Source organism: Rhinopithecus roxellana, chromosome 15, assembly GCF_007565055.1.
Source record: "Rhinopithecus roxellana isolate Shanxi Qingling chromosome 15, ASM756505v1, whole genome shotgun sequence".
NCBI lineage: Eukaryota > Metazoa > Chordata > Mammalia > Primates > Cercopithecidae > Rhinopithecus > Rhinopithecus roxellana.
In genome coordinates, this window is record NC_044563.1 from 91,178,542 (window position 1) to 91,203,212 (window position 24,671).

The window sequence follows — 24,671 nt, forward strand, 5'->3', positions numbered from 1 at the left end:
GAGTCACTAACCAAGGAAGAAAGGGATTACACACACCGCCAGCAGACTCACTCATTAATAAGTGTCAGCAAGGTGTCACCAAGCTCTTACCATGCGCCCTGCCTTGTGCTAGATATAATAACACAAAAATGTAAAGCAATCTGTCCTCAGAGAGCCCATGGTGTATTGTGGTGGTTCTCAGTGGTTCTGAAGAACTTTCTCAAAAAACAGATTCCAGGGCCCCCTTCCAAACCAATTAAGTGGTAATCTGTGGCGGTGGAACCCAAGTGATTTTGAAGTTCAGCCAGATTTGAAAACCACTGTTCTAATGAGAGGGAGACTTTTAGATAACAGAACACTCTTTCACAGGCTGGTCATGCAATGACAGATATATATAGGAGGGGGAGCTCGTTCACCAGTTGGAGCTGGCTTTCTAGAGGGGGGATCCCTGGAGCTAGTCTCAAAGGATGGGGAATATTTAGTATGGGTGGTCATACAGGAAGAGGTAGAGGGTAGGGAATTCCAAGCAGGATGAGCAAGCACTGAGTCGTGAAAAACAGCATGGCATGGGCGGTGTGTAATGGGCAGTTCCCACTTCAAAACAGGGAGTGGTGGGCAGCGGGGTTAAAATACAGGCAGAGGAGAAAGCATGGGAACCTTTGATGCCATGCCAAACACTGGGCTTTGCGTTTGATTTTGTACATAGAAGGAGTCATTTAAAGATTTTTCTTTTTTTGAGACAGAGTCTCGCTCTGTCACCCAGGCTGGAGTGCAGTGGCACAACCTCGGCTCACTGGAACCTCTGCCTCCCAGGTTAAAACGATTCTCCTGCCTCAGTCTCCTGAGTAGCTGGGATTACAGGCACGTGCCACCAAGCCTGGCTAATTTTTGTATTTTTAGTAGAGATAGGGTTTCACCATGTTGGCCAGGCTGTTCTTGAACTCCTAACCCCAAGTGATCCACCCGCCAAAGTGCTAGCATTACAGGTATAAGCCACTGCACCTAGCCTCATTTAAAGATTTTAAGCAGGGCAATGGCATGGTCGTTGTGAGTGTTTTATAGATAACTTTGGGTATTGTAGAGGATAGATTTGAAGGAGATAAAGACTCGAGCCAGGAAAACCAGCTGAAGCTTGTAGCAGAGAAAAAAACAGGGCCTGAATGCAGACATGAGAGGAGATTCGGGTGGGAAGGAGGGCTTGTGATTGACTGGGACAGAGCATTGAGAGAGAGGAAGACTGAAGGATGATGTCAGTTTCAAACGCATGTGTCTGGAAGATGGTGGCACCATGAACTGACAGAATGAGAACAGGAGCAGATCTGGAGGAAGAACGTGGGTTTGGCTGGTCAGATTCAGTCTGAGTGCCTATGGGAACGGCCAAGAGGAGATGTCCAGCTGGCAGTTGGAGATGTGAGTCTGAAAGTGAAGGCAGAAGTCAGGGGTAGAGATATTAATTAGGGAGGCAGCATATGGGTGGGAGTCCAATGCAAGAGTAGATGAGATTACCCACGGAGATGGGAAATAATGAGAGCAGTCTGCCAAGGATGGATACCCCAGGAGCATGTAAGCACCCAGTGAAGGTAAGAGGAGTCCTTGAAGAGTTAGGAATAATTGGAGAGAGATGCGATTCTAGGGTGTGGAATCATGGACCCAAGGAACTACAGAGATTCAAGGAAAAGGTGAAATCCTATAGGTTAAAGACCTTAAAATGTCCCTTAAATTAGGCAGTTGGGAGACCCATGTTCACCTTGACAAAGCAGTCTTGATGAAGTATCAGGATATAGCTTGGGAGAAGGATTGGGAGATGAAGAAGTATTGACCCTGTACAAGCTTGATAAGAGGAAGGAGAGGACATTTGGACAGAGGGAACAGGAAAGGAAAGAGAATTATTTTAGGAAACACACTGATCCTTTCCTTCTCCACCTAAGGCTTTATCCTGGGCAATTCCACCTCTCACGTGTCTTGTGTTCACTTCCCCCTATCCATTTGATTTGAACTACCCACCTTGAGGAGTCACAGACAGACACTGAATTTCATCACTTTTCAGTTATTTTCATTCACTCAATTCTCTACCATTCACTGGGTTGCTGGGCATTTCAACACCTGTCAGCTGCAAGGGGGAGAGGGCTAGAAGGTTTGCAGCTCTGGGGTACAGAAAGAAGGCAGTAAGAGTATGCTAACTCACCAGTCTAAGCAGAGCCTGGGGACCTGCAATGTCTCACTGGTGAGCTCCTGGGGAGTTTCCAAGTGTTCTTAATATTTTGTCATCACAGACCACCTACCACAGGGCTTGACACCCCAGGCAGAATGCTGTGATTCAATCCTGACGATGAGTCCAGAAGGTACTGCAATTCTCTGGAAACACTCTTACTGTCAGGAACGCAATCCCGGGCTGGTACATTAGGGTTGGCTGCACTCTAGTTGATATTTCTCCACTCCTCATTCTCGCTCCCAACTGCTGAAACCTCACTGATTGTGGGAGTATGCAACCCAACTCAAGAGGGGATCTCCTGCGGTGGTGGTGTGGCTCGAGGTGGGCTAAAAGCTCCCACCCACGAACCAGTCAACTTTCTCAATCATTTAACCAGGGCAACATTAGCTTGGTGTAGAGTTTAGGTAACAGGGCTTTCATATGGACACTTTGAGTGAAGATCAATCATTTCCCCATTAGAGGCTTCCTAAAGGACTCCAAACGGGATTGCTATGGCCTTGGGAGGAAAGAATGAGGTCATGTAGTCGATAGCTCTGATAGCTCTGTCTCACACAGAATGCAACACAAGCAATGAACTCCAGGCCAACAGGGTGGTAAGTGGATTGGAATCATGTGGCTGGCATCTGTTGGGTTCTCTCAACTCAGCAGTCCAAGGTCATTTCCACATGTTTCACCTTGACACATGGCAGGGCTAAACAAAACTACCAGAGAAACATTGCTTTTTCTCTGGCATTTCTTAAGTATAGGTGACTAGAGGGATAGAGGGCAGTGGCAGGCAATGACAAGGCTCTGTGAAGGTTAAACGTTGTCTAAAAACTGCCCAGAATAACTCCCATCTCCTAGTGAGGGTCCCTGTAGGTGTGCCCCCATCCTCATCCATGTGGCTCAAGAAATCCGAAAGGCATATGGGTCTTTATAACTCTGGTCGAAGGTTCAATGGAGAAGTTTGAATCTCATCTATAGGAAGATTAGATGTTTTTTGTAAATTTTTGTAGTTACTGGTATATTTGTAATCCAGGACCATGAAACATCTAATGTCAGAGAAGCCGAGGACCTGGGAGCATGAAGGAACTTAAGCCACCTGTCCAACTTTCTCATTTAAAATTAGGACACTAAGATCCAGAGAGAAGTCCTCATCAAGCATGCTCACCATCACAATCATGGGGGTAGGGGGGTTAAGAAATGGTTTAGAGGCTCACGGCCCCTTTTCTTCGGCAAATAATATGTTTTCGGGTTGAGAGTCCATTCTCGCATGGCAAACAGGACTCTGGCTGACCCATAGGAAGAACGGTTTGGCCCCATATTTTGATTTGTTTTGTTTCCCACCAATCCCCGAGAAACTCGTCCCCACCGGAGATCCCTACCTCCTGGGGTATGTTCCATGCCATGTAGACGTGGCTTTTAAATTCATCCATCCAGACTTCAGCCACCCTGAGAGCGTTCCTGCGGACGTGGGCGGTGAGGTCCTCTGTGTAGGGCTTGTGGGCCCGCTCAATGTGGGCAATCCGTGAGCAGGGCAGGACCTCCACGCTCCCGCCACACTGCCACACCTGCAGAAGACACGGAGCCACTCGTCAGAGCCTGCCTGGCTCTGTCTTTCTACACCAGAACTCAGGCAGCCACTTGATATGAGCAGGAAGAAATTCAGCCCCTTCACCTTGACTTCCCAGATCATGAGGGAGTGGGCCATACCTGATTTCTACTCCTATAGCAGCAGGATGGCTATGGAGTCATTAAGTCATATCTTGGTTCTTATTGCTATGGATTTGCCAACAACAACAAGAAAAATGAATGCACTTTTCCCCTCCACCTGTGAGCCCTACCCCACCAAAAAAAGAGACCAGACATTTTGTTCCAAAGATCTGGATTCTCCTTGCACTTGGGGGAGAAGTTAACAAAACCCTTGATGATAGTCTGCAGCAGTGCTTGACATAGAGGAACCAGCAAGACTCCCAGCACAGACATCCTCTTCAAATGGACCACATGGGCCTGGACAAGAATTAGTGATCAACACAGAGAAGGGTGTCACCAGACACCCTTCTTCTACTGTATCTTTCCCAGGCTCTGGGTTCTGACTGAATCTGAGGGAGAGCGCTGCAAAGAAGCAAATGATATTAAACTTCTTACCAACCTTGGAGAATAGGAGCTTGATCCGAATGCAATTATATTTTGAAAGATAAACCTTGCATTCTAAGTGTTAATGGGCAGCATCTCAAAGCTCTCACTACAATCTTTCCAGCCACGCTGACCTTTCAATGTTCCTGAACACGCACTCTTTTGTGCTTCTAGGTTTTGGTCCATTCTGCTGGTAATTTTAGAAAGCCCCCTGCCCTCAACTCCTCCTTCAGCTGAAAAAATTCACCTCTCAAGACCTTGATCAGGCTGGGCACAGTGGCTCACACCTGTAATCTCAGCACTTTGGGAGGCTAAGGCGGGAGAATCGCTTGAGCCCAGGAGTTTGAGACAAGCCTGGGCAACATAGTGAGATCCTGTTTCTAAAACATTAAAAAAAAAATTTTTTTTTAGAAGACCCTGATTATATGGCCTCAACATTGTGGAGTCTTTGCTCGATTTTCAGAGTAGAGCCAATTTCTCCTCCTCTGGCCCCCACAGCCCTTGATACCACAACTGACCTGCTTGTAGGTCAGCCTCACTCACTGACAGTGTATTCCTGGAGGGCAAAACCTATATCTCACTCACTCACCTAACAAAAGGCCAAGAACATAGAGGTACTTTGTAAGTACTTGCTGAATAAATAAATGATTGATGCTTCATCATTCAATCAATCAATGTATAAATGGCTGATATTTACTGAATTTCAGGTGAATCTGAAATACCTGGTTAGAGCTGACAAATGTGGCTTCTGAGGGAAAGTAATTGAGATATCCTGGTAGACAGTACATATTACTTGCCAGATACTGTCAACATCACCATGAACTTGGGAGATGAAGTTCAGATATATAACATGTACCCATCAACAACAATAAGTCTGGGATAAAGCCAGATTTGGATTTAGCTTATTTTTCCCTGTGTTAGTTAAGAAGGGAATGCCTTCCCTTTCAGCCATCCTGTCACACCAGTTGGCCCCTATAGGTTCTAGGCTGTTGGAGTTGGAAGCTGGCTTACTGATTTATCACTGACTTTAGCTTGTTTTGCCTTGAGTGTATAACTTAGGACCAATAGAAAGGAAACTAACATCCTCACTGAGCGTCTCCTATGTGCCAGGCATTGGACTGTATATTCAGGAAGGCAGCAAAACATGGTGGGTGGCTTATAAGCAGGGCTGGCCATGAGACTACTCAGGTTCACATCCTGGCTCCACTCTATGCCTGCTATGTGACCTTGGGCAAGCCACTTGATCTCATTGTGCTTCTGTTTCCTCCTCTCCATGGAGATCACGAGTACCTATCTCAGAAGGTCACTGAGAAAATTAAAGCAATTACATGCAACATGCTTAAAAAAAATGCCTGGTGCATAATAAGCACGTGATCATTCTTAGCTATTACTATCAAGCTGAACAGCAAAATCTTTAGAATCACCCTGTGAGGCAGTTATTATGCCCAATTCCAACTGAGGAAGTGGAAACTAAAGAATGTCCCTTGTCAGTCACGGTGGCTCACGCATGTAATCCCACCACTTTGGGATGCTGAGGTGGGTGGATCACTTCAGCTCAGGAGTTTGAGACCAGCTTGGGTAACATGGTGAGACCCCATCTCTGCTGAAAATTTCAAAAAAAGAACCAGGCATGGTGGCACGTGCCTGTAGTCCCAGCAACTTGGAGGGTTGAGGCAGGAGGATCGCTTGAGCCCAGGAGGTGGAAGCTGCAGTGAGCCCTGATCGTGTCACACTGCACTCCAGGCTAGACAACAGAGTGAGACCCTGTCTCAAAAAATAAAACAATTAAAAAATAATAAAAAAGGAAGGTCCCTTGCTCAAGAACACACGGCTGATATTTAAGACAGAAGGATCTGTCTGATCCCAAAGAAGCTCAGTGAAGAGCCAACACTTCCCCATGATGAGCCAGCTTTGAAAGGAGTTCCCACATCCAGGAATGGTTCTGAGGATCACAAGAGGGTGGCGGTGAAGGCCCCAGTCTGTGAGCCTCCATTCCCAAGACCTGTACATTCTGGGGACTGTGCTGATTTCCAATTCACTTTGCTCAGGTTCTCTATGAAAGCCTGTGAATCCCATGAAGAAGTTATTGACAACACAAAGAGTCAGGGTAATGATTCTTTTTGTGACTGGAACAGAGGCTATTGCTTGACATATTTCAACAATACAACACAAAGCATGAGTCATAACAAAACTCTTTTATTACAAGACCTGCTTCTTAAAGGGTCAGTTCACCATTTCACCTTAGAGTGGGCACATCTGCCATCATTCTAATCAGAATGGTGGTGAGGCCCCTCCCATCATGCCTTTGGACACAGTACGAGGAGCGGCATGACTGTCTAGCACCTGAATTCACTCCCCTCTTCCCACCCCTGCAGCCACCTCCCTTGTCCAGGCCACCGTCATCATCTCTCATTTGGACTCTGCCACAGACTCCAAACACCTGACCTCCCTCTTCCTATATTCCTTCTCCAAGCTCTTCTCCACTCAGCAGCTGGAGTGACTGAAGGTGTAAGCTGGACCACTCCCTCTCCTGCACCATGCCCCTGGCACAGCCCCCAATCAGGGCTTGCCCCCCACCACCCCTCCAGCCCTGACCTTGTGCTCCCCAATACACTCTATGCTGCAGCCTCTATGCTGTAGCCACACTATTTTTTTACTTTCTCTCACGTGGTTTTTTCCCCCTCACCTCAGACTTCTGCACATGCGATGACATACCCAACACTGCCTGCCTCCCTGACTCATCCTCCAAGCCTCAGTTCACTATCACTTTGTTGCGCCCCTTCCACTAGGTTCGCCTGGTGTGCTGTGTGGTCCTGCTCTGTACCCTGATCTAACACCATTACAATTGCTTGTTTAATCACCTCCTTCTCTCTTGCAAAATGTTCTCAAGCTTGTCACCAAATTCTCCCTTAGACACGTGCTAAATGGTGCTCAGAAGAGATCCTGGGTTTCCAGGGGAGGTGGGGCATCTGGGCCAGGTTGGAGTAGCATGTCGCACTTGAAAGCACAGCTTTGGAGTCTGTGGGAACTGGATTAACATGTGTCCTCTGCCACCTGCTGCTGTGTCACCTTTGGCAGGTTACTTCCCTCCAAAGCCTCAATTCTGCCCTGTGGGTGAGGGGATGCAGTGTGGGTAAGTGTTTAACATTGAGCCTACCTCAGTGTGAGCACTACGTGGTTGGTGGTCAAGGAAGCATAGACACCCTGGACATGGGGACAGGCCATCTGGGCCAGCTCTGGCGTCACCGAGTGCTTGTGGAGTGGTGTTGGGCTATGTAACCTCTTGTCTAACAAACATCCATGACAATTGGTACCACACCAGGCTGTGGACTCAGGAAGCCCCTGCTGAAGTGCTCAGGATACTGGAAGCCCTCAGTCTGTGTGTGTGCCTATTATTATTTCATAATAATTTAATAATTATTACATTGCTGCTATTTGGACTGTCCTGTACACCTACCTTTGCGGAGCAAACAGGCCACAGAAGACAGGGTTCCTCCCAAATGCCCAGCCCAGCAGAGGGGTGCATAAGGCTCCCTTCTCAGAGACAGGCAGCACTGGTCAACATCTCCAGTCTCCTCCCTTCTATGAAAGGGCACTCATCTATGGAGAGGGTAACAGCTTTTGCCTTGGCCATGGCATTTGGGTTCTTGGCAGCATCTGGGCTTTGCAGCAGAATATGTGGACTCAGCATGTTTACCCCGCCACTTCTGGACCCTGCCCAATGGCACTGAAGCATACAAGAGAAAGCCTGTACTGGCCGACCCCTGGGTGATAAGTGGCTCCAGTGACCAATGGCTTGACCCAAGAGAGAATTTCAAAAGTCACACCCACAGCTCATCTCAGAGACCCTCTGGAGTGGTAGACAAAGGATAGGAAAGGAAGTCACTGGCATTTGGACCTCATGGAGAATGACATCATGGAGCTTCTATGGAGCTCCATGGGAGGGGCAGGGGATAAGGAAGGGAGAGAAAGGGAGCTGGGCCTGGCACATTAAATGTCCAATTCGCAATTGGCATGATAGAGCAAGCCCCAAACCAGAGGGAGGATATACACAGGAAGGCCTGTGCTGGGGAAGCAGGGCAGCTGGACAGGGGATGAGGTATGGGTACAGGGATGGCTTGGCATTGTGAGCTCTGGTGGGTAGAGATGCCTAGGGGAGAGAGGGCAGGTAGCTGGGTACCAAAGGGGTGCCTGAGAAATGAACACCAAGGGTTGGAAACAGAGAAGGCAGGTGTGGTCACGGGGAACAGGGCACAGGAAGAAACAACCAAGATGTAGACCCTATTTTCCACATACGATGGCTGAGGGCATGCGGTGAGGGCAGGCACTAGGCACACCTGACACATCAACACAAGGCTGGGTCCTGAGGCTTCTGACGGGCACTGAGCAACACGTTTCTTGACCACACTAAGTTTTTTCCTGTCTATTTGCACCTACTATTGCACATCCTAAGTAATTTCTCCTCCACTTACGACCCAGCTCAAATACTACCTCTTTTGATCTGCCCAGTGTAAATTAGATCCCCTCTGAATACCTTTAGTGCCCTGCCTTTTTCTTCATAACACTTACTCAAAATACTTTTACTTCTGTATTTATTCTTTAAATGTCTGTCTCCCTTCACTGGACTATAAGTGCCATGGAAACAGGAGCGTGTCTGTGTGTTTACCACTGTATACATCAGCACCTGCCACTTAGTCTATATTCAATAACTATTATTTGAATGAGTGAATTCAGGAATCTGAGAGTCCTGGGCTTTCACTGACTATAGAGGCATGGTTTTAACTAGCTCAGCGGGATGCCCTAATAAAGGCCATAAACATAAAATGTGGCTGGATTTTACTGAATACAATGACTTTCTTCAAACTCAAGTGGTTTTTCAGCAAAGCTCTGACATTTAAGTGCATACTGCTGCAACCAAAGAGAGTTACTTGGGCTGCAGAGCTTAAATTAACGTCATAAAACCTAGGAAGTCATCAAATGAGCACAGGCAATACCAGGCAGCTTGCTCTTGCGGAACCATGAACTCACTGGAGAGAAAGCCTCCAACCTCACAAAACCTCAGATATCCCTGCAGAGGAGCTGCTGGGACCACCTCCCACATATGGCCAAGAGCCTAAAGTGGATTGTAAAGAGCAGTTACTCAGGGCAGAGCAAAATCGCACTCACCACCGGCCCTTCCCAGAAAACCCTAGTCCTGTTATCACTTCTGAAGAGGCTTGAAACACCCACCCAGAACTACAAGAAAGCATGTAGGTCTTAGGGGCTGGTGGAAAGGGTTTGAATCCTGGCTCTGTCATATATTAGCCTTTGACTTGGACCTGTCTTTGGATGTCAGCTTTTTCTTGGAAATAATGATTCTCCAGGTTTAAAAGAGATGCTGTATATGACAAACTCCCACAAGCAAAGACAGGCATGTAGTGGGTTCTCAGGGAGGCTCAGATCATTTTCTCTTCCCAGGTTGAAGGGTCCCTGGTACAAGGTCAGGGTTACATCTTGTATTGGCTGCTCACACAAACAAGCCTCCTGCTCCCAAGCCTCAATTTCCCCAGCTGCCAAATGAGGCAGCTGGACTCAATGATGTCTTAGATCCCTTCTACTTTTTGCATTCTGTGATTCTGCATTTTCTAGTCAGTGCCTCAAATGAGGCCCAGTACTTGAGACACACCTGAGAGTTGTAAATTGGGTTAAAATAGGGACACACAGTAGACAAAGCAATGGGATGTAGTTTGATCATCTCTTCTACTCCAAGACTCACGACTACTCCATAGTCTATGACAGGGACGGCAAATGAGTTTATGCTCCTGTGTGAAATCAATTTGCTTATTAATATCCTTCTGAAGCACTGTGTTGGGAAGAATTCTGAGGCTCTCTCCAGTCTCAGTGGAGAAGCATGCCACAGTTTATTCATTACGGTTACCATGGGTAAGGGACTGGGGTTGGTGGCACTTCAACCTTGTACTTCATAGCCACATCCACAAGAGCAGATCCCAGATACTCTCCAGCTTTTATCTTCTTATGACTTTTAATGAGCTCTTTGCTCTTGGCAAACTGTTCCCACTGTTCTCTTAGCCCAGAAAGCCTCCTTCCTGTGCTCCACATCCATCCAAAGTCGGCCTGGCCCAGCTCCTCCAAACTCTTGGAACTCATGAATTGTACAACTCATGTGGTCCTTATTTCTGAGCTCATGTGGTTAATGATCTTTTTACATGTAACTGTCTCGCCTAACTTGGCTGCAAAAGCAGAGACAAGAGTGAAAAGCCAAAACTAGCAGGCTACGGGGAGGAAGGCGAGGTGGATGCAGGCTGAGGCAGAGGCCTGGGGAGAGTTGGCAGAAGACCAGAAAGTCACTCACAGAGTGGCCGAACAGTCAGAGATGTAGGCAAACAATAGGGCCGGGCAGGACACTGGCGCTCCAGGTATCCTCCAATTTTGTACTCTGGGCATTTCACTCACCTCACTCTATCCTGGCTCTGCATGGGAATAAGAAAGGTAAGAGAGGGCCGGGCATGGTGGCTCATGCCTGTAATCCTAGCACTTTGGGAGGCCAAGGCAGGTGGATTACCTGAGGTCAGGAGTTCGAGACCAGCCTGGCCAACATGGTGAAATCCCATCTCTACTAAAATACAAAAATTAGCTGGGTGTGGTGGCGGGCGCCTGTAATCCCAGTTACTCGGGAGGCTTAGGCAGGAGAATCGCTTGAACCCAGGAGATGGAGGTTGCTGTGAGCCAAGATCGTGCCATTGCACTCCAGCAGTGGGTGACAAGAGCGAGACTTCATCTCAAAAACAAAAACAAAAACAAAAACAAAAAAACGGGAAGGGAAGAGAGGTCAAATCTGGACAAGGCCAACACAAAAGCCAGAGGCAATCAGCAAGTCAGGGTCAGGGCATACAACAGAGCAGCCAGGATGAAGACAATGTCAGTGTGGAGATAACCTCCCTCCAAAATATCTCACTCCCACGCTGGCAACCTTTAGTCTCCAGATAAGGGCACACTCCTTAACATGGTTTGCAAGACCTCTCAAAACTGGCCCTGCCTATTTCCCGCAGCCTCATCTCTCATGCTACCTAGTTATGTTCAGTTATGCCATGGACATAGGTGGATCACATTCTTGGGTTTTTGTCTCCTCTTCTTGATACTCTCTCTTTACTGGAAATTCCCATGCCCCAACCACATATACACTAATATCCCTTGCTAATTCCCACCTACCTTCCCTGGCTGCCCTAGTTTTGGCTAATGCCTTGGCTATGCATTCCTATATCACCTGTAAGTCCTCTTGTACAGTCTGTGTGATAACTCTGTGTGTGTGTGCAGCTTAAAGACACATAGTACAACATACAACTGTTGACCTGCCACCCCCTCTTAAGAAGCAATGCTTTGCCAGTACCTTAGAAACCTCTGTGTGCTTCTCCTTACCCCCAGAGGTAACCCATTATCCTGAATTTTGTTAATAATTTCCTTGCCATAAACCTACACTGCACATTGTTTAGTTCTGCCTGTTTGTGAACACTATATAAATGGAACCAGATTGCACGCATTATGCAACTTGCTTCTTGCTTCATTTATTTTCATCACCATAGTGTTGCATTGTATAAATATGCAGCAATTTATTTATGCTCTCTTTTGTTGGCTGACAGTCTTGTTTCCAGTATTATGGATGGTGCTCCTCGGAACACGCCTGTATGTGTCTCCTGGTGCACGAGAGTGGGCAGGCCTCCATGTATTTATCTCACAGTGAAATTTCCAGAGCACAGGTTGTATACACATGTTCAACTTTCCTAGGAAAAGTGACACTGTTCCAAATAACGTGGATCACATTATACTCGCACCAGCACGGATGAGGCTCATATTGCTTCCTATCCTTGCCAACATTTGACATTGTCCAACTTTTAAATTTTTGCCAATCTAATGGGCATGAAATTCTCCCTCATTGCAGTTTTAATTTGCAACCTCCCCTGATGACTACTGAGACAGAGGTTGTTTGTTGTTTACGCGCCCACAATATTGAACTCTTGAGAGAAGGCACTTGTCAGCTTTGTCTTCATTAAGACATTTCTGGTGCCTAAACAGGGCTGGCACATAAGAGGTGCTCAAAAAATTTAAATTGCACGAATGAAGGAACCAGAGCTGGACTTTATTTCTGCGTTATCCCCAGTGCACTTTACTTGGTGCTCTCCCAGGTTTCCCAGGGTACATATTTAGTTATTTTAAAGTGTAAGGGAACATTTAAAAAATCTGTCAATGCTTATTCCTTTCATCAGAGCCTGCAGAAAAACACTCCCTGAGGATATGGTTTCCCAAGCCCTCTTCTTGCAATAAATACTTCCGAAGAGTCCTCTGTGTGGAATTGCTGCTTGGAAAAAAAAAATGCTGCTTTTTCTTGGAAGGTGTCCCTGAAGGGGTCTGAACATTTGGGTTAGCCCCAACAAACACTTGAAGCAGTTCCTCTGTTTGGAAGGGATCCCTCATAACTATCAGAGGCAGCAGGATTCATTGGGCAGAATTCCAAGAGAGACAAGCTGGGCTGGAATATCTGGAAACTTTCCATGAAGAAAAACTTAAAAGACTGTTTTGTAGGAATCTGGGATTTGCTGAAACAGCTGCTTACCCACAGGAAACCCAGGGTCAAGTTACAGGGGCAACAGTAAATGTATCATTCTCAGCAAACTGGCCCATTGCATACAGGGGGCCTGGCTTTTCCTTGGACCCCAATGCTCTGCCTATAATGATTGGGCCACAGGAGTTCAGGTAAGGACATTCCAGGAGGACTGCTTTGCAAATGTGTGGTCATTGAGACTAGAAGGTATCTTTAATGGTTCTGACCAAGAAGGGCTGATTCGTGGTTACCTCAAATCTCATTATCAGCAAACAGGCCTGATTACTATTGTTCAAACTCACGCCAGATGAAACTCAAGACAAGTTGGGAGAAGGAAGATGTCTGGCTCTGACATACAGGGGTTGGGAAACTGAGCCAGGAGTACGGTGGTCTCCAAAGGTGTGGCAGAGACCCCTATTGCTCACTGACACCTGGGTGCTCCTCCACATTTCTCTGCACCCCTTGCAGTCAGGAGGGTGCAAACTGATGAAAGGAGAGAGGACACGGCCTCTGCCACTTCCCGGGCAAGGTGGGTGACTATCCAGTGTGTCTCCTTAGGTGTACTTCTACTCCCCACCCCACCATCTGCTAGATGTTTAAGCCAGGGTGAACTTGAAGTTCAAAGATGATGAACCCACAAGAGAAGCAATTAGAGTCCCCAAGTCACTACTGGGAGAAAAGCTGCCCAGGAGAGCCTCCCAGCCAGCCTTCAGGGGACTGTGTAAGCAAAATAGGACATTTCCTGGGTAACCTTTATTTCCAGCAGTTCTGAGAGCTGCTGTTTCAGGCTGTGATGTTACCAGAATGTAAGGAGGCAAGGTGACCAAAGAGGCATGGTCCCTGTAGGTACTAGTTGCCAGAGGTTCAATCTATTGTGTGGGGCTCACAAGAGAAAGCTCCAGGAATAGGGACAGATGGAGTGTCTGGAAGGTGACCGCTTCCCAATTCCAGCTGATTAGTCCATTCAAAGCAGGACCCCACTAGAGGCTGAGGATGCAGGGAGCAGATCTAGCCCCAAGGGGTGAGAGAGGGAGCTGCAAGAGGCAGGCAGGGCATTAGAACTCCTGCACATCAGGCTGCCGTCAGAGTTGGGTTCAAACTCAGAACCAGAGCAGAGGGCAGAAAACCAAGGGTGAAGCTAGCCAGGTGGTAGAGGAAAGGTCCAGGCTTGAAGATGACATACAGCTCCAGATTCCTTGAAAAGCCACAGACAGAAGCCCTGCGGCAACTCCACTTATGCAAGAGGAAGCCAGCTGGTGAGGCCAGGGCTGCAGCCACGCTCTTCAAGCCCTTGTCAGGGGACACAAAATCTAGAAGAAGCTGACCCTCACAGCTTCCTGGTGCACAAGGCTGGGAAGGTGAGCTAGTTCAAGTCCAGGCATATCTATGGAACCAAAACCCCACAGAAGCCCCATACTCAGAGACAGAAGTATTGGCTAGTTCCAAATCAGGGTCCCATTGACACCTGCGCTATCTACTTTACTCATGTCTTTGTTTTGAAATAAGATTTCTGGCCCCCATTGCTGTCACTGGTGCTGCCAGAGAATGACAATGAGCTTAAATGTCACAGGGATTTGGGGAGCAATTTTCTAAAATCCAAATAAAAACCTTCCCATCCCTAATCTGAGAGTGATTTTTATCAGCTAATGGGGCTCATCTATTTACTCAGCATGTTCAGAGCCCTTTTTGGGGGTTAAGTCCCTTTCAATTGCTGTGAGGCACCATCTCCTTGTGGACGTGCTTGTGCTATCCAGCTGCTATTCAAAGTGCATCTTCTGGACCATGTTTAATTTATACTTTGCTATATGAAGATGAACTGCTTACTCATTAAAAGTATTTCTTTTTTTATGTCTCTAATCAGTGGCTGTTTCTTTCCTCTCTCTGAAGCTTAATCGAATCAGAAACAAATTCCACACATATGAATGGCTCATTAGCATGTCCCAGTCAGATTCAAATTGGTTGTCCATACCAGATGCCCCCAAAAGGATGACACTGGCCCAAAGAAGGACTCTTTAAGCCAGTGTCCAAAGGGTGTTGCCATGATAAGCCAGGAGGGTCCTTTTTGAAATCCAGGATAGATACACTCTGTCATTCCCAGCACCATGGAGCCGTCTGATGACAGGTAATGGATGTGTCATTGAGACGGGGTTGGTGGGAGGCAATGTGGCCAAGCCTGGGAGCAGACAACAGAGGAATGTCTGGTGTCTATGTGTCCGGCTCAAGTATCATCCTCACGCTTGGCTCAGTGGGGTCCTTTTATCAAACGATCCAAATGAGGCTGAGATGCTGAACATTCTCTCACTCAGAAATGATATTTGTTCTAAAGAGCTTTACCTCTTAATCAAATGAAACTCAAATTATAAACGCTGGTATGCTAGGTCTTCTCTTAAAGGATTTGCCCTTTTCATAGACATCAAAATGAATCATCAGCATGGGCATCATCACTGGTGTCATCTCTGAAAGTCACTGATAGCAAACTCTCATTTAATACAGATTTACAAAAGAGATCAGCATACTGCAATAGAGTAGAACTGAAGGGAACCTAATCAAGACCTCCCATTACTTCCCAGGTGAGCAAACTGAGGTTCGGGGTCACAGGATAATTTAGAAGCACAGTAAGATATGGATCCAAGAGCCTGCCTTTTGGAAGACAGGAAGTCATTATGGTTCAGAGCATAGCCTCTGGGGCCAAACAGTCTTGGTGTCAAGTCCTACATTTCCCATTTGCTGAACTGGTGACTGTAGGCAATTCACTTCACCTTCTAACACTCAGTTTCCTTGTCTATGAAATGGAGATAAAAGTGATAAATTCCAAAGACAGTTGTGAGAATTAAATGAGGTAATACATAGAGACAGTTTACTTCATCACCTGGAAGAAGTTTAGAGCCCCCTAAGTATTAGCTATAATTATTATCACTATAAGATTCCATTGATTGTAAGATTCACTATTGCTATACCACAGCTTTTCAGGGCAGGAGGAAACACACTACATTCCTCCGAGCTCAAGATTTATATACCCAAGTGCCTACATCTCACCTTCACTCTCATGTGTCTCAGGCATCTCAAGCTTACCATGTCCAAAACAAAGTTCCTGCTTTTCTTCCCTGCCACCCCATCTGTCCCTTAGTCTTCCCCTCATCCATCTAATAGCCAAAGCCTGTAACCTGTAATTCATCTGTAGCAATGTCTTCTTCCATCCTCTCCACATCCAATACATCAGCAAAAGCAAAGAGTTCTAAATATAGCTTGAATATAGCTTGAATTTAATCACTTCTCTCCATCTGCACAGCCAACATCCTGGTCCGAGTCCCTATTATTTTGTGTGGGCATCTCCATCCAGAGCCTCTTCCCTGGTCTTTCTGTGTTGCCATGTTGCCCTTCAATCTGTATTGCCCTCCAATCCACCTTTTAAAATTGTACATCAGAGCATGTCCCTCCTCTGCTTTAATGCAGTTCAGCAGTTATTTACTGAGCACTTACTATGTGCTAATCTTTGTTGTAAGAGATGGGAATCTTATCACAGAACAAAATATAAAAAAATCCCTGACTTTCCATTACTTACACTGTGTTCTTTCTGTTACAGCACTTCCTATGGACTGAATTGTGTCCCCCTTCCTCAAATCCGTATGCTGAGGCTCGAACTCCCCATGTGACTATATTGGACATGGGGCATTTAAGGAGGTGATTAAACATGTACAAAAAGTTATCAGTAGAATGACCATATGTTCTGGTTTGCCGGGGACAATACTGGTTTATACCTAGTGTTCCACTGTTATTATTAGTAGCACCCCCTTTCACTCTCAAAGCTTCTAGTTTAGACAGTAAATTAAAATTTATTTAGTATTTATTATTTATTTATATATGCCAAATGTATAAGGTCCAACCTGATTTTAGAAACACTGAAATCCCCAATAAGTATCTGTCTTAAAATCATAGTCTTACTAATCTTTTCCCTCCCCTAGTCCATGATCTCTCTTTATGACTGCAATCCCAGTGCAGTGAAAATTAAGCAAGTCATCAAGACCCCCTCACCCACTGATATGAAGCATTTGAAGCAGGCCTGAGGAATAAAATAGAGCACCCCACCATTCGGTGCTCTAAGCCAGGATAGAGACCAGAGCCCTGTCTCTTGAATTTTCGCGAACTAGACGAGAGAGAGAGAGAGAGAGAGAGAGAGAGAGAGAGAGAGAGAGAGAGAGAGAGAGAGAGAGAGAGAGACAGGACCTAAAGGAGTAAATGGTGTTTCTGGGCCATTTACAACAGGGGTTAACTCTTTATTTTCAGGACTGACTTTATATACAGGTAAGCCTTGTTTTATAGAAAAACTTGTGTGCAGGGGTTATTTCTGGATACCAGACTTTATAGAAAAACTTGTGTGCAAGGTTAATTTCTAGATACCAGCACCCACAGCACTAGAAAAAAATGTGCTCACGGGTACCCTGCCCCTTGCATTGCTTTACAAAGCCAAGAACATTTGCATTTGGAGATGCCTCTGACCCCTCCTTCTGCAACTTCAGATTTATGAATATCAGGTCTTGTCCAAGGAAAACCACAGCAGTGTCAGAGGAGGAGGAGAAGGAACCTTTGCTCAGTTTGTGGCAGTTCTTCTGAGGAACTGATTCTGGCCTTGCTTGGTGGTCCCCTCCAGGAAAACTAGAGCAGCAATGTAATGGTGGCCAAGAAGCTACCTTCCAGGGTCTGATACAAACCAGCATGCAGACTCAGCTAAAGAAGAACAAAGAACAAAAACAGAAACAAAAGGGAGACAGAAAATGACTGGGGAGCTTTAACATACATTGTGAGCTTCCAGGTTTCTTTGGCTTTTGTTTTCGCTTTTTTCCAAAATTCAGGAAATTAAATATTGATACATGACTATTATCAAATCCCCAGTCTATAATCAAATTTCGCCAATTGTCCCAATCAAGGCCTTTATAGCTATTTTTCCCCTTCATCCCAACTTTTTAAGAAGGTAAAAATTTCCTTTAGGTTGACTCCCCAAATACTTTCTCAATCGTTACCTTGTTTGCACATTTTATTAATCTCTCTTTTATACAGCTCCCGCATTGAACACAATTGAAAACACCTAAGTGTGAAGACCCTTCCTGAGTAAAATTGTTCATGGGTGCTCTCCTTCTGCTCCCCACCATTTCTAGCTAATCGCTTCATTATGTACTTTTTAAATCGCTTTGTTCTGTAGGGATTAATTTTGCACTTATCTTCACTAACCGTAAAACTTTTACAACGTACTGTTTAAACTGCGTCTACTCAGTTGCTGGTTTGTAATTGCAAAGAGTCACTCCATGGCTGGCAGGTGTGCTAGGAGATAACATGCAATGGCCACGGAGCTTCCTGCTCCATGTTTTCAGATGCCTTCCTGGAGCCGCTGGGTAAGGGGCAGACCAATCGGTTCTGGACTGGCTGCTTGGGGTACCGAAATTTCCTTACATATGGAGATCACCAGCTAGGGAACATCCTCAAATCCCAGATACTTTGGCCTCAGAGGCCTCAGGTTGCTCCTTGGGAATTTCAGACTCTACAGGTCCCAGGAGCAGTTCTATCTATGGCTGACCACCTAGAGGGCAACAAAATTTCAACTACTCTCTCAAGGTCAAGTCTGTACTTCCTCAAGGCTCAGGCACTTGCCCTCTGCCTATAAGCTGGCACTAGATACCCAGTCTTCAAGGAGTCCCTCTGCTTCCCTTTCTGGTCAACTACAATCTCTAAACTCTCCGCCTTCCACCAATCTCCACCCACTCCCTCCTTAGCCCTTTGAAATGTCTTCTATCACTCCCCCTTGACTCCAACTATTGCCTCCAAAGCCTTCTTATGGCTCTATCTGATGCCTTTTCTCCACTTGCTTTCTCAGAGCACAGGCTGTTGGTTTAGAGGCTTTGGACAGAACTGTGTTTAAATCCAGGCTCCTCCACTTTTTCTCTTGGGACCAGGGCAAGTGCCTTAACTTCTCTGAGCCTCAGTGGTCTCATCCGTAAAATGGTGACAGTAATTCTGGTTTCCTTGATTCTTGGGAGGAGTAAATGACATACAGCATAAAACTCACTAGAATATAAGTTCTATGAGGGCAAACCTAAGTTATCTCATTCATCACTGCATATCCAGTCCTTGGCACAGCATCTAGAATGGTAGGTGCTTCATAAATATTTACTAAATAAATGCACTAAATACAAAATAAACGTTCAACAAATGTTAGCTATTATCATTAGTATTCATGTTTGCCTGTCTGTTTGAGTTCTGAAATGCTGCCTTCCCCTAACATCTGTGATTGTCCACCAATACAGCTCCTATCTTTCTGGCTGATTCTTCTCTGTGACTGTGGGATCACACTGTCCCCGCCTCCATGTCCTATGCCAATGTCCAATTCTAAAATCTCTTCTCTTTTCAGAAATGGTCACATAGAGGGCACCTGATCCCACTGTCTTATCTCAAAGTTTTTTCTTTCTTTTTACCTTAGTTATATAGTTTTGGCTTTCTGTTGAATCCAGGTATTATATTTCTATCTTAACACCAACTACATGTTACAAGGAATATAATACATGTTCAGTGTATGAATGGATGGATGAATAATGCAAGCTTTTTGGTTATTTCCACTGTTATTTCTAATGCCAAACTTGCCACATTTTCCCCCTCAAACTATCTCAAAGTCCCCTTTAGCCAAAATGGCACCCTCAAACCTCCCATCATCTGAGTTTGAAATATCAATGCCATCTTTGTTGGACCTTAATAACTCATTTATAAGAACTAGGAAAGGCTCAGTCTTGACTTCTAATAATCACTCAACTTATTACAATCCAAAACAATTCTAAGGGAACAGATGGACAATGACCCAGCTAAGGCTTTGGGTCATTGGGAAAATTCCCTTTGGAAGCACAAAGGCCTGCAAGCTTGAAATGTGTTTGGTGTCTTTTGAAATTCTTGGCCTCAGAAGACCACGTAGATGAACACTTACTCCACCATACAATTGTCAGCCGTCACTAGGTGTTACCCCACCATAGCAGCTGAAGGACAATGCTAAAGGGATTCCAATTCATGACAAAATGATACAAAACAGTGGCAAAGCTCACAGCCCCGATCCACACAACACACATACATACATACACACACACCACGCACACAGACATGTTATCCCAAACTCTCAGGTTATTCTGAACTCCAGCTGGCTTGAGCCAACCATAACATTTAGCAGCAACTAGAAACTAAAATCCAATTTAAGGTGTTTAATTTTCTCTGTCTCCAGGGATGGGAAATAAAAGAATCTGCTTGCAGCTTTTCTGTGAGATGTTGCATCTGGTGGTTTTCTGAGACCTTTTCAGCAGAGCAAAAATGCTGGTCCCCAGACCCCTTTCTCCTCACATCTCTCTAACTGTGTGGGCAAAGACGAGGTTGCTTTACCTGAAACTGTGGTGTCCAATGTTTTTAATTAATTTCCTTATGGTTAGCTGAGAACAGCCATGATACTAACAGTGAGCTGCGATTACTCAGACCTCTGGGTCCAAGGCCTTTGGGGAGAACCACATACCCAGTCTATCATGTGCCTCAATAACACACATTAACCTGTATATATTAACCTGCCTGGACTGCCTTCACTGGTAATTTTAGCAAAGTCTCTAGCCCTTTAACCGTGGATACAAATTTTTTAATGTCTCAGATAGTGGTGATGCCTGTTCTAGGCAATTGCCAGGGACTCTTCCTTGCTTTCTCTTCCTCCTCTTTTTCTCTACTCCCCTGCCCAGACTTCTGACTTCCTCTCTGTTCTGGCTCCTCTCATTTAATAATCCCTCATCTGTCTCCTTCCTGACTCTGTGGACTCTGGCTCAACCCTCGACTGTTACCCCTCCAGTTCTGAAGTCTCCTGCCACCTCCAGTGAGGACATTGTGTAGTATCATCTGATTTAGGCCTCAGCACTCTTGAGACATGTGGCTAAACCACTGAGCACTGAAATGGTACTGTGGTCATTTTCCAAAGCAATGCTGGCCTGAGTTAACCCCTGAAATTAACCTTTATGCCATCAATGATTTTAAACCCCGAAGCTAGAGATGGATAAACAACACAACATAGTGATTAAGGCATTCATTTTTAAACCAGTTAGGCTGGTTCTAATCTTGAGTGGTTCTGGGTAAGGAGGGAGTTATTTAATCTAATTTCCTCCAGGTTTCTAATTTACAAAATCGGGATAACAGCATGGACCTCACAGGGATCACATAACAATTAATAATATACACAGTGATTGCCAAATAGCATACAATAAATGGAAGTTCCTTTTCAATGAAATTCTTGGCCTCAGAAGACCTCATAGATAAACACTTATATATGTTAAGACCACATAAACACTTACTCCACCATACAACAATGGGTCTGCTTTATGGAATAAAGCACTTGCTTCTGTTGCCCAAGAGTGTACATCACTACACCAAATCTCAGACATCCCATACCTTGACAGGTCAAATCCCCACCTTCAGGGTGCTCACTGCTTCCTCGGGAGTCTGCCTCAATGCCACCTCCTTTTTGAAGCCCCACCCAACTCCCACAGGTGGAGTGGTTGCTCCCCCTGGTGCTCTCACAATGCATCAGGATCTTTCAGCCTTGCCATTTTGACCCTGAGTAGGTTGTGCCCTATTTAGCACATTAACCTGAATTACACTCAGTGATGAATTTTCACTCAGAAATGAGTAAATGTCACTAAGCCAATTTAATTCTCTTCATCGATTTTCTATATGACAAAAGTAAAATATTCCCATCTATACTAATTTTCTAGTTTTATTTTAGCAGAATTAGTTTCACTGGGGTTAACACTTTTTTTGCATTGATTTTACAACTAAGATAGGGTTCTTCTATCAGTATGCTTTTACCCATAACACATTTTATAATTATGGCCTCCATCACAGGGTTTTTCTTGGTGGTAATGATTTCCACCAAGTTTAGTTTTCCTGAATCAAATTTTGCAAATGTAAATCATGTTAATATTCATTTCTTCAGGCAATTTTTTTGACTTTTATAGTTTTTGCTATGCTCATTTTTATTTGTTGCTTTAGCTTGAGTTGATTGTCTTTACCACTACTTGATTGGAAAAAAAGCAACTGCATTTTTTGATTTTTAAATAACAATTTCTAAAAAGTACCACACAAAAAAGTGTGAGCAGGTTGAGTTGTGTACTTGTTACTGTTGCCATTGGTAGATCAAAGAACACAGAAAGTCCTCAAAGTCAAAATGGAGGGAGGGGTCAAACATTCTGTTTAAGCTCATGACATTTTCTACAATCTGAGATGAGTACTCAGAACATGGTAAGGTGGTTGTCTCTCCAGCTAGGCTGAGAGCCACTCAAAGGCAGGAGCTGTCATTCATCTCCAATTTCCCAGCAGGGGGAAAGTGAATGTTTGAAGGATGAATGAATGAATAAATAATGAACCCACCTGGAAGTGATAAGAAATTTTGTCAGATTTCTTTTTTTTTATTTTTATTTATTTTTTTAATTTTTTAATTATACTTTAAGTTCAGATTTCTTACTGAAGACCACAATGCTATGCCTTCTTAGACCAGGCATAAATGGCTTCTGAAGCCACCTTTCTTGGGTTCATATCGCACCTTTACCACTTACCAGTCATGTAACCTTGAGCAAGTTATATCACCTCTCTCTGTGCTTCAGTATATCAATCTGTAAGTGGGGATAGTAATAGTCCCTACATTTCAAGGTACTGCAAGGATTAAGTGAATTAATACATGTAAAGCACTTCGGACAGTAGCTCACATATAATAACTGCCATATTACTATTAACCATTAGTATTATGGTCATAAAGTTTATCTATCTTTCTAATTTTCTAGTGATACTTGAAGATGTCCTAACATAGGGAGCTCACTGTATCATTAGCATCTATTCTTTTCTTATGGTTCTAATTTATGTTTCTGCTATTGAATAACTACATCTCTTACAGCTTATACTCACTGTTCATAGCTCTGACTTTCTGAGGTATATAGAATATATTTTCTTATATGTGACTGGTCTGTAAATTCAAAGCCTGCTCTTTCAGCACATACTAGGCTCCAAGCACCACTATGAAAATAAAATAGCCATAAATCCTGACATCACATGTTTTAAAGTCTAGCAGGAAAGAAGAGGGAAAGATATTTGTGTCTTGCCTAGATCTTCCCCTCCTTTGAATCGAAGACCTTTCTCCATTATACACAGTTTGCAAGGCTAAATTCACCCTGTGGACTTACAAACATAAAGCCTATAAAAATGAAATTGTGTGATATTAGTACATAAATAGACCAACAGATCAATGAAACCAAAATAGAAAATCCAGAAACAGACCCAAAAGTATGTGGCAATTTATTGTACAATAAAGGTAGTTTTGCAAAGAAATAAGGAAAGATATTATTTTGAATAGAAGGTGTTAGGATACTTGTTTGACCACAGAAAAATAAGACATTGGATCCATTTCTCACACCAAACTGCAGGATCAATTCTGAATGAATCAGAGATTAAAATGTAAAAAAATACAGTCATATAAGTATTAGAAGAAAATGTAAGTGAATTGCTTTATAACCTGGGAGTGGGTAAGATTTTCTATGATTAAAATCTGGAAGCAAGAAGAAAAAAAAGTTTGTTTAAACAGAAAAAACACGAAAAAAGCAGCCTTTGGATGGCGAAACAAACAAACATGAGAAGCAAAATCAAGACAAGTAACAAACTGGGAGAAAATATTTGCAATTTGTATGATGGGCAAAGTATTACCATCTCTAATGTGTAAAGATATTCTAAAAATAGAGAGAAGACTAACAACCCTATAGGAAAGTGGGCCAAAAATATGAACAGCTTACAGAAAAAAGAAATGCAAATAGCCTTAATCATATGAAAATCTTTTCAACCTAGTTCTTAATAAGAGAAATGCAAATTAAAACTACCCTGAAAGGCATTTCTTATCTGTCAGATTGGTTAAAAAAGAAAAAAAAAAAAATCCACAACATACTTTGTTGGTATGGCTGTGAGAAGACAGACACCTTCATCATTCCTGGTGGGAAAAATGTTACCACTCTGGAATGCTATCCCTCTAGAGGGATATTTGATGATGTCTAGCAAAGTTACATATGCATTTACCTTTTGACTTCACAATTCCATTTCTAGGAAACTATCCAAAAGATAACCAGTAAAAATATGAAAAAAGTATGCAAAAGATTATTAATTATAGCACTATGCTCTCAAAAGGAAATTGGTAGAATAAACTATAAAATGTTTATGCATCTGAGTAGTATGCAACTGTAAGAAAGGAATGAGGAACATCTTTATATACTGTTATAGAACAATCTTCAGAAAAAAATGAGTTAATAAAAATGTGCATACTATACTACCATTTATCTAAGAAAGGGGACCTATGAATATATATTCACATTTTCTTGCCTTTTTCCAAAGTGTTAAGTAAAACAAACAAAAATAAATGTTTACATTGGAAATAGTGAGGAAACAGTATGAAGAGAACAATGCTGAAAGTTCTTTATTTTGTAGATTTGACTTTGGACTGTATAAATATTTACATCATTTGTATAAACTAAATATACATTTATATGACTATAAAAATATAAATATAAAAGTCAGAAGCAAAATGAAACAACTGAACCTACTTCTTTTTTTTTCTTTTTTTTTTTTTAATTATACTTTAAGTTCTAGGGTACATGTGCATAACGTGCAGGTTTGTTACATATGTATACTTATGCCATGTTGGTGTGCTGCACCCATCAACTCGTCAGCACCCATCAA

The 24,671-nt window shown here is 44.0% G+C and overlaps 1 protein-coding gene across 3 annotated transcripts in view; it reads right to left on the reverse strand.

Annotated features, from left to right (window-relative positions):
- GALNT18 (polypeptide N-acetylgalactosaminyltransferase 18) overlaps positions 1 to 24,671 on the reverse strand; it is a 360,974-nt gene that overhangs the window by 65,548 nt on the left and 270,755 nt on the right. For 2 of the 3 annotated variants that reach the window (XM_010364608.2, XM_010364609.2), the window contains exon 7: positions 3,556 to 3,741. The exons of the other annotated variant lie outside the window; for it this stretch is intronic. In XM_010364608.2, coding sequence (XP_010362910.2) covers positions 3,556 to 3,741 — 186 coding nt within the window. The remainder of the gene's footprint in view (positions 1 to 3,555; positions 3,742 to 24,671) is intronic. 3 annotated transcript variants of the gene reach the window in all.